At 37.4% G+C, this 14570-nt stretch overlaps 2 protein-coding genes across 9 annotated transcripts in view; one reads left to right on the forward strand and one right to left on the reverse strand.

The window, feature by feature from the left end:
- Window positions 1-1389: 1389 nt before the first annotated feature.
- Window positions 1390-6860, forward strand: LOC127946763 (insulin gene enhancer protein isl-2a). Of its 5 annotated transcripts, none has more exons than XM_052543512.1 (6): window positions 1390-1821; window positions 2162-2393; window positions 3243-3505; window positions 4592-4875; window positions 5358-5525; window positions 6205-6860. In XM_052543512.1, the coding sequence occupies exons 1-6, from the start codon at window positions 1764-1766 to the stop codon at window positions 6319-6321; spliced, it is 1122 nt and encodes a 373-aa protein (XP_052399472.1). In that variant the 5' UTR covers window positions 1390-1763; the 3' UTR covers window positions 6322-6860. The 5 variants fall into 5 exon arrangements, with proteins under 5 accessions (XP_052399472.1, XP_052399476.1, XP_052399474.1 ...); XM_052543516.1 differs by having other exon boundaries at window positions 3288-3508; XM_052543514.1 differs by having other exon boundaries at window positions 2204-2393.
- Window positions 6861-11109: 4249 nt separating this feature from the next.
- The window catches only part of LOC127946935 (S phase cyclin A-associated protein in the endoplasmic reticulum-like), a 105265-nt gene continuing 101804 nt past the window's right edge, over window positions 11110-14570 (reverse strand). For all 4 annotated transcript variants that reach the window (XM_052543762.1, XM_052543764.1, XM_052543765.1 and 1 more), the window contains 3 exons: window positions 13648-13839; window positions 12320-12368; window positions 11110-11937 (listed from right to left, as the gene is read on the reverse strand). In XM_052543762.1, coding sequence (XP_052399722.1) covers window positions 11834-11937; window positions 12320-12368; window positions 13648-13839 — 345 coding nt within the window. In that variant the 3' untranslated portion in view covers window positions 11110-11833. The remainder of the gene's footprint in view (window positions 11938-12319; window positions 12369-13647; window positions 13840-14570) is intronic.

The following is a 14570-nucleotide window of genomic DNA, read 5'->3' on the forward strand; positions in this document are numbered from 1 at the left end:
ACTGTTATCAGACTGAACAAAATGACACGTTTTTATTAGAACAAAACTGTTTTTTCCTTTATCTTTTTTTATTTGATGATAAACTTTTTTTTCCCACTTTTTAAAATGTATTTTATAATACATTCTTGGATGACGGAGTTTGTATAACTGTTTTTGGATTTAGTAGTTATATTTGTTTGAACTCATTCGTTTGAATTGACTTAAAAATATTATAGAAATAAAAATGAATGAACATCCGAGACGACAAAAGGTTTTCAGCTACGATAAAAACAAATTTAAAACTCTAAATTGTGTTCGGTACATGCAATCTCACAGATGTCTCTTCTCGACCCCTTCATGGACACAACATGCTTCTTAACCCAAATGAATATGTTTGTGGGTTAGAGGTCAAAGTCAAAGGTGAGGTTCGACTCGCGGTCACTCAGTGAGAGTGAGTAACAACACGACTTTCAGGATGATTGTCCGAATCATTTTCAGGATGCATTAAACCAAATTATGCATTACACTCACTTTTAAAATATACTTCAATTCAAATTAGACATGCTGGAGGAGAAGTGTTTATCTGTATCAAAGTACAAATATGACCAAAAATGGATAGAGCAACAGATTTAAATTTAATTAAGAGAGAAGCACGAATTATTCGCAATAAAATTTTAGTTTAATTCAAGGTGCGTAGCCTCGCTTAAGGATACAAATAACGGTTATAAACAAATGTGTGCTGGGAATCATTCCTGTCATTTCCAATAGAAGCAGAAACGATTATATATATCTGAAGAATGTAGATTTCATGTAGGTTAATGATGGTAAATTTGCTAGCTAATTACGCACAAAGCGTCAGCAGATCAGTTGGATCTGAAACATGTTTTATTCGCAGCCAAACTAAACTCTCGAAATGCTATAATATACTCACTTCATTTGTTTTTTTCTAATAGCCTACTCTGAACTGTTGTAATTAAGTAATGTTGTTAAAGTTAATTAGCCTACATACTTTCTACCTATACTCTTTTGTAGACTCCAAAGGCTTGGAATGGCAAAGATGTGACTGATTATGAACTGTATGTTGCATATCAAGCAATATGTGATGTTATTTTGACGTCCAGGAGGGGGCTCACTAGAACACAAGGACTTAAATTAATATGGTTTTACACATATAGAAATTTTTCAAAGCAACGAAGACGAAATATATGAGTTCCTTTATATGAGAATATATTCAAGTGTATTAATATATATTTTAAACATTATTCTAGTTTCATTTTATGAACCCACTATTTTAATCAAATGCAGTTTTAACCTGCAAAACATTTCACTTAGCCTGTACGTGTAAAATTAAAGGCTTTAACGTTAATATGTTCGTTCATAACATTAAACACTCGCATGCAGAAACTGCACTGAACTTAAAACATTACCTGTTTCTTGAATTTAAGCTGCTTTTCGTGTTTGCTCGTTCACTGCAGTAGCTACTTTGTGCTGTCTCTCACAGTTATGTTTGGACAGACAGAAGTGTGAGTTTGATCTGCGATTCCTCGGTATCCGATATTCAAAACGTGTCCCGTGGTCGGATCTCCGCGCCGGGCTGCTGAATTTCGCGGGAGCGAGCGTGGGTCCAGGTTTGCATGTGACGTCAGGGCCCGGTGACGTCAGAGCCCGTGTCTGTGTGTTGCTCTTCCCACAGGCTCTTCGGCCAGAAGTTATTAGTCAGCTCGGGACGAGGCAGTTTCCCATTCCATTTCCTCATCTGTAGGCTTCTGCCTTAAGCCTCCTGTATGGTGGATATTCTACCCCATCCTTCTTTCTTGGGTGATATGGGGGATCATTCAAAAAGTAAGTGCTGGATGTTTATCTTACAAGTTTTTCGTCATTGCACAAGTTTGAATATCGTTTATGCAAAATTAGTTTGAAGTAACACCGTTTTGCAAACAGTGCTGACATGTATTATGTCAAAAGCATTAGGTTAATACAATTTTGGCTATCATTTTTTTCCTAAATGAAAAAATAAAAGCATGACTTTTATTACAAATAAACTATTATAATGAAATCAAACAGAAAGAATAGACATTTTCTGGTCTAGCGACATTCAAAACGAGGATGCATGCATGAAACATGAGCTCTGATGTATAATTTTGTGTATATTTACACGACGCTGTTTTGCGGGATTGAATAGGGGTGCAGTCGGTGGACACTAATCCCTGCTTTCCGTATCCAGAGAAGTCTGGGATCGCCATGTGTGTAGGCTGTGGAAGTCAGATCCACGATCAGTACATCCTGCGAGTGTCCCCGGACCTGGAGTGGCACGCAGCCTGTCTGAAGTGCGCAGAGTGCAGTCAGTATCTGGACGAGACCTGCACTTGCTTTGTCCGAGACGGAAAGACTTATTGCAAGAGAGATTACGTACGGTACGAGTCACCCTGTATTTGTGATTTCACGGCTTTGGAATTTCGTCGAGGCCCTCTTTTTCACAGATTCTTGACCCAAACAGATCTAGAGATAGCTATGGGAAAGCTCTGCAATAGCGTTTTACTATTAACTAACTAATAAAAATTCGGTGTTGCGTAGGTAAAAGTATAGCCTATATATTACAATTATATTATTGGCTATGCTATAGGCTATAGGCTACTATTTAATATCATTGTAAAAATAATTGCTAAGATATTTATCGGAAATTGACATTCCTTTTCAGCAAAATTTCTTGTAAATATTTCATGGCTTGAGTGTTTGGTTAACATATTACAGCCATGTTTGATTTAGGCTTGCCATGCTTGTTCTCTATAGTCCCGGTGTTTGTTCAGTTTTGTTTTAAAGTTTGCTTTGTAAAGAAATATAATTCCGTTGGTAATACTTTATGTAAAGCCTGTAAGGGTATTCTCGATGATGTAATATAATGTGTTCATTTTTATAATCTACACCTTATTATAAGACATCAACTATATGCTCTGGTTAACATGAAAATATAATGTATAAGGTGTAATTGTAAATGCATCGTCAAACACTTCTCTTTAAAATATATTTGCGCCCAGAAATAAATGCGTAATTTTGCTTATACGAATATTTATGAAATAATAAATGCATGTTTTATAATGCGTATCCTACTATTGCTTTTATAAGGCATAAAATGCTTTAAAGAAAATAGTTATCGTTGTGTTCATCGTCCGTGTTTCTCGGCCTCGTAATATAAAGCTGAATTGGGATGAGCGGTTTTGCAAACGGACACTAAAATTAGAAAAGGTTTCTTCTGGAAATTGCAGGTTATTCGGGATCAAATGCGCCAAATGTAACATCGGTTTCTGCAGCAGTGACCTGGTGATGAGGGCCCGGGATAACGTCTATCACATGGAGTGTTTCAGATGCTCGGTGTGCAGCAGGCATCTGCTCCCGGGAGATGAGTTCTCTCTGCGGGACGAGGAGCTGCTCTGCCGCGCGGACCACGGGCTGCTGATGGAGCGCGCTGCAGCCGGGAGCCCCATCAGTCCCGGACACATTCACCCCAACAGGCCCCTGCACATCCCAGGTAGCAGTAATAATACTAGGCTATTATTTAACCAAATGTATCATAATAATGATAATAATTACAGTGCCTAAGTAACACTTCATATTGGGGAAATCGGAATTAGCTACATAATCGGGGCTGTAGTGGGCTAATATATTATTACAATAATAATATTAGGATATATATCACATCTATATGTAATAATATATATTTAAAATAACAATAACAATGTCGTTGTTATTATATGCCTTGTCGTTGTGAAATAATATAATTACTAGCAGTGTGAGATTCTTGTGAAGAATCAGCTTGTGAAGCTGTGTGTACAGACTGGACCGAGCAGCTTGTTCTGTGCCTGCAGGCCAGATTGAAGATATTTGTTTTCAATCCCTGATGGCAGACTTGTAAACTATCTGAGACTATGTGAGGATATTCTTGATTGAGTTAACATGACCAGAAATTAATCTGGAAACGGTTATTGGTATATGGTTTGAAATTATGGCCTTAGCGTTTAACTACTGAACAGCGTTTTTCTTAGTTATTCGTGTTTTAATAACAATTCTATATCAAGAGCTGTTATTATATATACACAGACTTTTTAGTGTTGGACTATTAGCGTGGTGAGATATCAGATAGCCTATCTGTAAAGAAAATATAAATATTTTCGTTAAATATGCCTACATTATTGATTAGGAGCCAAATTTAAATTTAGAGCTAAAGCTGCCTTTAGATGATCTGACTAAAATAACCCGTGTAAATGTTGAACTGTCTAATGCGTTGATATCTGGCTGACTTAAAGCTTAAACAGCATGAAACCATTCGAATATTCTGTTCGATTATGTGTCACTACTTAACCTTCTTATTACTCAGCATTATGGTGCACTTATTGCATGTTATAGCTATTTTTATATCCTATGTCGACCCTTGAATGTTTTGCCCATACAGTAAAGTTGAGAGCCCTGTGGTGTTTTGACTGACACACACTTGGCTACAGACCGATGTGTGTATGCACAATTTAACCTCCGAGGCTAAGCGTGCTCTTCTGCCGTGTCTGAATAATGAAATGACCTCTTTAAGCCGAAAAGTGATTTATACGCCTTTTATTCGCAGAACCTGTACCAGTCCGACAGCCACCTCACCGGAACCACGTTCATAAGCAGTCTGAGAAGACCACGCGCGTGCGGACAGTATTAAACGAGAAGCAGCTTCACACTCTCCGGACGTGTTATAACGCGAACCCGCGACCGGACGCGCTGATGAAAGAACAGCTCGTGGAGATGACCGGCCTGAGCCCACGCGTCATACGAGTGTGGTTTCAAAACAAACGCTGCAAAGACAAGAAGAGGTCCATTCTTATGAAACAACTCCAGCAACAGCAGCACAGCGACAAAACGGTAGGAATATACACACTGCAAGAAACTGAAACAAATTCTTCAATGTTTTCTGGAGCACCAATTTAATCCAATGTTATTCTTTATTATTGGACTGTTAGCTATTTTGGACATTAAAAAAAGTTGTTGATGTTACCTTACTCGTTTCTCGGCTTCTCATGGTATCAGGCTAGTTCTCGTCTGTCGTTTAATTTTTCAACTGACATGTGAACGTTGTCTAGTCTATAGCGACTATATATAACCACTCTTAAAAAAAAGTTTCCAAAACTGGGTTTTCCCAGCGATGCCACAGTAGAACTAACTTTCAGTGAAAAATTCTTAAAATAAAAATAATAATCTATCTATCTCTCTTTAGTTGTTCATAATAGGCTACTTTACAAATTAGATTGACTAAATTATTGCACATTATGAACATCTATGAAATTCCCCCAAAGTATGTTTACTATTTGAAAACTGAAATGCGATATGTATCTACCTTTCTGCAGAATCTTCAGGGTCTCACGGGGACGCCTCTGGTGGCAGGCAGCCCGATTAGACATGACACCACAGTGCAGGGAAATCCTGTCGAGGTTCAGACCTATCAGCCCCCGTGGAAAGCCTTAAGCGAATTCGCCTTACAGAGTGACCTGGACCAGCCTGCTTTCCAACAGCTGGTGAGGACTGCCACCCCCCAACAGTTACATTAGGTCTACAAGGCCTACCATCTTCTTTAAATCAAAATGATCAAATTAAACGTTTTCAAAACCATACATTGGACTGTGGATTGTTATGTTGGATTTAAGGGGCGTTAGCCAACATTCGGCAGTTATTTCAATTTAGCTCAATTTCAAGCAAGCATGGTATTGTAGCCTAATTTATTTATTTTTACAAGAAGAAATACATATGACTAAATATGGCCTATCCGTTTAACATGGGTTTAAAACGTTTTAGGCTACTTAAGTTACTTTCAAGTTTGAAAAGAGTGTTTTCCGTTAGGCCTATATCGGACGATACATCGACAAAATCTAGTTTAATTATTTATTACTTTAAGAGAGAAAAAACTATAGTATTTAAAACGATAACTGACTCTTTTTTTGTTGTTTTGTATTCTGTAAGTACGCGAAAATAGGCTAGGATCTTTGCGAACAAATGGCGCGAAGTTTCCAACGGAATTTTCTTTGAAAATTTGAGCCCACACTTGTACAGTAATTCGGACACTTGTCACTATCTGTACCCTACTGTCTGTTATTTGACAGCATGTCAAAGTAGTGTAGGCTTTTGTAAATGTCTTTTGCAAATCGTATGTAAAACTGAAATTTAATCCCTATTCTCAAATCTCTTTCGTTTTTATAGGTGTCATTTTCCGAGTCGGGTTCGCTGGGTAACTCGTCTGGTAGTGATGTGACCTCTCTGTCGTCGCAGTTACCCGACACCCCCAACAGCATGGTGCCCAGTCCCGTGGAGACGTGAGAGCCCACCGGAGGACTCCCGCCCCAGCATGCCCTCACCCGCCCTGCATGAAGACCCATCACCTCACCGCCTCGCACGGAAAAGGGATTAACCGAGATGGATTTAAACCGTTTGCCAAACGGAGGAGCCCGTGCAAGCGACTTTGGGGTTTACAGACGTGTTACAAAACTGTTTTTTAAAGCATTGGGACCGTAATTCGAGGATGTCCTGCGGAATATGAACATATTATTTTGGTTTTGATTATGGACCACTGTCATCATTACGAAACAACAGTCTTAACAGTGTTTATTCAAGACCATCCTTGTGTAGCTGTATCAAGTGGTATTTTCCTTGTAAGACAAAAATACTTTTTTGTCTTAATGCGCATGATCTCCGAAGATGTATAAAAACTGAGCTGTAAAATATTTTATCGTAAAGAATGGAGGAAAGATTGTATAAACTTCGCGATTTTAAAAAAGTAAGTTATTGTTATTTATTGTGAGGACAACCGTCCATACCAAAAACTGAGAAATTAACGAAATAAACGACTTTAAATGCTGTTCATGTCTGAAGAAGCCTGCATGCAAAAACAACCATATCATGTTACCTTTACATATCTTTTTAGACACTTTAGTTAAAGGTATTGGTTACTGGACTGGGAATAATTGTCCAAAGATCTGAAAAAGAGCAACGTGAACAGAATTAAATAGTGAAAGAACTTTCAGTGTCGTGACATCTGAATTTATTCTGACAAGAATTTGGAAATTGTATTTTGTATTTAGCTTTTTCATCCAGCTATACAGACGTGCGTTATTAGTAAACATATATATATATATATATATATATATATATATATATATATATATATATATATATATATATATATATATATACAATTATATATATATTACAATAGGCCTAGTTAGGTTAAACTATACCTTTCCTTTTTGAGATGATAGATATAGAGACTAAATATTTTGTAATACTGAATATAAAAACCGAATTATGAATTTCGTCTTTGATTTGGGAATACGCTTCTAATTCTGCCTTTTCGAATTATATATGGAACCTTTAAGACTATTGAGCAGCAAAATGACGTTTTCGTAAAAGTGATAATAAAGACACATTCACATATCGAGGCCATAACTTGATCACATTCAACTCTGAACGGAGGCTACAAATGAATATCTATCTATCTATCTATCTATCTATCTATCTATCTATCTATCTATCTATCTATCTATCTATCTATCTATCTATCTATCTATCTATCTATCTATCTATCTATCTATGAAGCTGTGGGGATCGGCGGTCGATTATCTGCGCTCGGTATCACCTGCAAATGATCCAATGATTGGAAGCACAACAAACCCGAGGCCACCTTTCTCTTAACTGGACTCCCTCACGGCAAACGCACCCTAGCATGCCCAGGGTTTATTTTCATTCTGAGGCAGCAGGTAGCCGCAGGACACCAGAAGATCTGACCATAATCACTGCGGGCCATTGTGGCAAGATAATCCCGGTGTGTCAGATAACAAACTCTCTGAAGGATAGGCAGTTGTAAGATAGCGCTATCCTAGTCATTTCTGTTGCCTCAGTTATTTTTCTGCAATTAGGCTAATTCAGGCATCCAAACGTTGTAATGCTTACAATTCGAATCTAGTTTTTGTTTTTAATAAATGTTTGACTTTTAAGAGCCTTGGATTTTAGTCCATGTATATTTAGACACAGCAAATAAGTGGATTTAGTTAATATCTGGATTTATTTCTTCCTGAAAAAAGAACAACATTATTGATGATATTATTTATCATTATTTATCCCGCACTACCTGAGTTTTGTCCAATCAAATTGTCTCTAAAATGACAATGCCCCTTCCTCCATCAACGCCTGAAAAGAACTAGAATGTAGCCTAATCATTCAGATATGCCTACTTCTCCATATATTATGCAAAAAACAGTATGCTTTTAACAGTGACGACCTTTAATGTCCGCTCTTTTTTCAACTGTTAGTGATATATATATATATATATATATATATATATATATATATATATATATATATATATATATATATATATATATATATAGGCTACCAAGAAAGAATATGTGGTTACATATGTGGGTAAATAACACCCGGTGTACGAATTTTCACAGAACATTGCTAACATGACGTGTGTAGTACGTCATTATGTCCATAAACACATACATAGAACGTTCTTTAATTATAAGTTCATCTTTAGTAGCTATATCTGAAAAAAGGGGGAATTATTTCCGACAGATTTTTTCCAGATGCGTTCCAAAAGAAGCCATTCCACGTGTCCCTTTCAAGCCTCCTGTTTTAATAGGAAATAGGTCAACGATAGTTCCTCGATATTAAGATGTCCAGGAAATACACCTTCAAATCTGAAATCCTGCATGGAGGTGTTGAGTTCTTTTTTTTTTGTTTAAATCTAACAGCAAAATCGTACAGCGATCAAATATAATATTTACACAGGTTAATGCAGTGTATTTCCATAGACTTTTTTTTAAACATCTAGGCCTATTTAACAAGTTATAAACACCTTTCCACTGCACAGAGAAAAAAACTTAAGCTTATACCTTAAAAACATTAGGCTAACACTATTATTTTGCTGTCTTGTAACAGGTTAACAGTACGTCCTTCAGAAAATGCGAATTGAACTATAATTAGCTCAAATTTCCAATCTTAGATAATTATTAATTGCTAAACCGTGTTCAGATCTTATCCTGATTACAGCCCATTAAATCGACTCAACTAAAAAGATTCTGATAAAATACCTCTTTGTGAATGACTAGAAAGTTGCTTTAGGGAGAAATAACGATTCAGATGTCATGTCCAGAGGTCAAGAGCCGCATCTTGGTTCAAATTCCGCCACTAATTTAATCATTTAGGCTTAATTAAATAAATGCATATTTAGCCTATCCAAGTCCATGTTTGTATAAAACCAATCTTGAAATTCTTTGCAAATTACACCTCTGTCCTTGTGTGTCACTTCAATTTGAAAAGTCATAGTACTTAGCTAACCCTTAGTTTATAAATCTAAAAACCAACCCATATTCGACTCTTAAAGCTGAACACATGCCCCTTTATGGAAATGTCGTGTGTTAGTTCATATAGTCTATATTCATGTTTAAATTATTCCTTACTATTAATTTTGAATACTGTCACAACAGACAAGCTCAAACCTTGAAATATAACAAAATAATCTCCAAATATCTTGGATGCTGAAAACAGGCAAGAAATGTCAAGCATATTCGGTGCTTTTCTTCAACCATATTTAGTATTTGCCTGTTAAAAAATAATATTAATTGACCTAAAACATAAATTTCGTATAGGCTATATAAGAGCTCGTAAAATTGAAAGGTAGGCAACACGAAAGTCAACTTGGGGGAAGTGGAAAAATGACAAAGGTAGGCTACTTAAGAAAGAAAAATAATACTGAGTTTGACTTAGACTGCATAAAATGCTGCAAATTAATTCTCGGCATTCATGAACACAAATCTATTTTTCACACAATCGGTTTAACGACTTTAACATTTAAATGAAGAAGCAAAGAACAACTTAACTATTTAAATAAAATCTCGAAACGCTTTTCCATCAATTAAAACCAGGAATGATGTCAATAATTGTTTGAAATTTGCCATTACATAAGATTTTTAATTTACACATTTTTCAACACGGTGAAAAGCGTCAATTTGTCGAAAATGGCACCGTTAATCTGTATTTCATAGAACGGAGCGGTTGTCGATATGCATTTAAAAATATATAGATTTGGAACGTCATCCTAAAACACGTTTCAGACGCATTTCTCAGTTAAAGAAGAAAATAAGAGAAGTATTTAAGACATTCGGTCTCTAAAAACATTAACGCTGAGGATTCATTAACAGACAGCGTTCTTCTGTTCGAGTTCACCACAGTCTGCCAAAATCACGAGAACGTCAAGATCCCGACGGTTGTGGAACCGCAAACAGAACGGTCAATAAAAACAGATCCCACTCGAGGGGTCACAATCACACCCGCTTCGTGTTCAGTGCCCGCCAAACTAGATCTCACATCAAATACATCCACTTAAAAAGTAATATACTTCAAAGTTTCAAACAATCAAGTGACCTAAATGTATAAACATAAGTTTTTTTTCACATTTGGAGCAGAAGTGATGGTCTTCTGAAGCTGGAGGTGGGTCTGATCCAGTCACACTGAGAGGCGCGTGGAGCTGCGGTTACTCACACAGGTACAGAAGAGCCTACAGACGGAGTGTGTGTGTGTGTGTGTGTGTGTGAGTGAGTGAGAAGGACTGGACGGGTGCCCCAGGGCCAGAAGGACGCTGGTTAGGAGGCCACAACCCTTTTACAATCCGTTTAACCCACAGTGCTGGTTCAAGCTCCGCACTGCGTTCCCCATGTTACTTGTTTTATGGAGACGTTCCTATAGCTATATAATAAAATACAGCAAATAACCTTAATCTCCAGTATGCTTAAACTACATCATATACTGCATGGCAGTACTGTAAAATGTGAATTATATATATATATATATATATTTTGCTGAATTTACAGCGCGGTCCAAACATCTGAGACCATGTTGAATGTCAGTGATTTAAAATGTAATGTAAATATTAAAAAACTAAAATCTCAAAAACACAATTTCTATGAAATATTTCAGTTTCTGTTGGTCAGCAATAACATAAATGAAAGTTTCTCAGACTTTGAAAATTATATATTCAAATATCCAAACCATCTTCTGGTAAACAATATTTCAAAGAAAGCAAGTTATAATAAAAGAACTCCAAGATTGTGCAGGGTTACATATTTTATTAAACTCGTCCATTTCTTAAATTAAACTTAAGTGCATTAACAAAGGGAAAACGTGTAGAATAGCTTTACTGTGTATTAATTACAGTATATATAAAAAAAGTGAACAAGAAAACAAAATCACAACAACAAAACTATTAAAAATCATGATATCAGCTACAAGAAGATATCTTCCTCTTTATGCACAGAAACAAACTGGAACAAGAAAACCAACGAAACGAGGTAACTCGTCACTTTCCCGAAATTAAACAACCGCTTTCCGTTTATTCTGCATCATTCCCCAATATCTTTTTATTTACAGAACACAAACTCAAACTTAATTATACCTAGGAAAAAAAAAAAAACTTTTGAAAGCTTAGAAAGAGATTTGCTCTTTTTGTGAAACACAAGATCACTATGAATGTGTCCAAAAATGCATGCAAGGTAAAATCCTGTAAATTAAATTGTAAACATTGTATTGCTTATAAATACATGTGAGAAGTCAGTTGGATTTCAGTGTGCGCTAATACATGTTAACTTATAGTTACTAAATGACTACTAGGAATGCTTCACTACTGAATGACAGGTTGGATGATGGTCTGATCATTCGTACCCTAAACTCCTCTAGCACAACTTTGCACTGCAAATGTACATTTCGACTTATCGCCAGTGTGTGTGTGTGTGTGTGATGTGCTCTTGTAAATGACTGCAGTGCACTCGTTCGCTCACTCCTCCTGCTTCTTGAGGAAGAACTGAAGTGCAGCGTCCCACTGGTCTCTGGGGAAGCGGTTGGAGAGCTCGCAGTAGTCCAGAGGAGCCCAGCCCTTCTCTGATGGGGAAAGATCAGAGGAAGTAACGCATTAAATCAATGCCAGAGAAGATCTTTTTTTGTGAGCAATAAAGACATTGATTTTAACTAACGCACTTTAGAATGGAATACGTAGATTTCTGGATCCATCTGACGATCGGAAACATTTACAATCCCATTTAAAACGTATATTTAACACTTTCTCTGCACTGAGAATCCTTTAGCTACTTTGGTGTTCCCATTCAACTAGCATTTTTAGGTAAAAGAAAGTGCAGGTCCAAAATGACTGGAAGGCAACATGAGGGCTTGGAAGCAGCAAAGATTTAAGCAAAGATAAACCAATGCAAGAGAGCAAATATTCTTGTTGTTTTTCTTTCTCAAACAAGTTAAATATAGACCTTACCTGGATGTGAAGCTTTGCAGTCTGATTTGTTCTCATTGGTAGCACAGTCCTAGATTACACAAAGTCAACAGATTAGATTTTTTATTCCATTTGGTCCCGCAGATAATTCTTCTATCCTACCTAAATATGCACAGCAACTATAAGTAAACCATATATTTGTATTTAATAAACATTCAGTTTGTGAAGTGGCTAGTGGTGCAGGGATACATCTCTTTTATTCAATTTTTGTGTTTTGGATGAAGTGGAAAAAGTTTTGTCAGTGTCTTTCCGCTGTTTGAACAGGCTGACGATTCCCTGTCCTTGTCAGAGTTGGAGCTAATCTCTGTGAAAGTAATGGCAGAGGTGCTGTGGTGTGGAGAGCGCTGGCAGGAACAAGATGAAGGGAGAGGGTGTTTACAGGAGGCTCAAGTAGTGGCAGGTAAATCCACTCAAACAGATAGAGGAAACCATCCATTTGAGCAAAGGAAGCTGCTTCTTTTAGGGGGTGGTGGGGCACTAGCAACAAAAAGGTCATAGGTTCGATTCACAGGGAATAGACCAATAACTTGGATTTAAAATAATAGATTTACATGTAAATTGTTCATGGTTTAATAAATCATTCAATGCATCATAAATCAAAATTTTGGGCATGATTTGAACTGATTCGATTCCAGTTCAATTACAATAACAATTTATAATCGTGATACAATAAATTATTTTAACATATTAGAAAAATGATACACTACACTTTTAAAATGTCTAACACATGCACTGTATTTATTTGATTTTAGTAAACAAACATTAACATATGTCATTGCTCCATTAAGTAATGCTTATGGCATAAAAATGTATTCTAACACAGATAAATACAGACAACAAAAAGCTGTATATTTGCTCAACTGTAAACTGAAACAATGTGTTGGATGAACCAATAACGTTATTTTGGAGCGGGACTGTTTGTTTGACCAATGGAAGACCTGTTCATTTTTGCCAGTCAGTATGGTTTTGCTAGTGGCACAGAAATTACAAACTTCAAAAGTACAGAATTTCCTTTTTATTTTAAAAGTTATGGATAAAGTTGCTAAAACTAGAAAAAAAAAAACTTTTGATTTTGATCACAATTTGTGATTTTAAATGAGAAAATCTACATATTGGAAATGAGATTGTGAATAATGCAGCGTTTCAATCCCTTGAGTTTTGAGATTTATTTATTTGAGAGTTGTTTTGCAGTTTTATATCACTGTTGAACTGAATAGCCTTTATAGCTGTAATACATAGTTGGCGGACATGTTCGTGAAACAAAGTCTGAATTGCACATAAATGATGGTGTGAAGGCCTGAGCGATTTACCTGTATGAAGGTGGCCAGCAGCACACAGCTCATTTCCTGTTGCAGGATGACCTTGTTCTGCAGGTTATTGTAGCAGGCGCAGATGAGCGAGGGGAAGAGCACTTTGATGAGTCGCGGGTGGCTGAAATACTGGAACGGCAGTTGACACAGTTTCTGCAACACACTGGGCTGGCGGCCTGACTGCACAATCACCTGGAACACACACCGTGACAGCGCGCACACACACACACACACACACACACACACACACACACACACACACACACACGCAACCAGTGAGGCCACAGCCAGCTGTAAATCAAACCGCCCCTCACTGTCTGTCCCACACGTAAATCTGCCACTAAAACAACACACAAACAGCCATTAAGAGGAGAAATAGAGGGCAGTGCCTCCCAGCGCACAATTACACTCCATAAAACACAGACAGGGATGCCTCATCCACTACTGCTCAGCATGTACGCTGAACACACACAGGTTCTGATTTGCCCCATGGGAGGACATACTCGAGCTCCGTTCCAAAACCTAGTGAGCTGCCTTGCTTCCCAGTTAGCATGTTGTTGTAACCCCTCGGGTTTTACTCAACAATACTCGCTACAAGCTGGTTTCAAGCCAGCATTTCCAGCATGGGAGGCAGGTGCGCTAGCAAGGTTGCCTCTTGAGATCAGAGGAGTGAGGTTTACCTGGATAGCACTTATTAGCTGGCCTCTGTTACACTCATTCCCCTAAACTCCCATCCGGGTCACGGCACCAACGTACCCACCGCCGATTCTACTCCCCTCACTCGCTCCAAATGGGATTCGAACCACACAAGGGAGGCGGGCACACTACTAGTGAACTTTTAGAGATCAGGTGAGTGAGGTTTACCTGCACAACACTTACTAGCTGGCCTATGTTACACTGCTATGCTAACAGCTCTGACAAAA

The sequence above is a fragment of the Carassius gibelio genome, chromosome A25 (assembly GCF_023724105.1).
Source record: "Carassius gibelio isolate Cgi1373 ecotype wild population from Czech Republic chromosome A25, carGib1.2-hapl.c, whole genome shotgun sequence".
NCBI lineage: Eukaryota > Metazoa > Chordata > Actinopteri > Cypriniformes > Cyprinidae > Carassius > Carassius gibelio.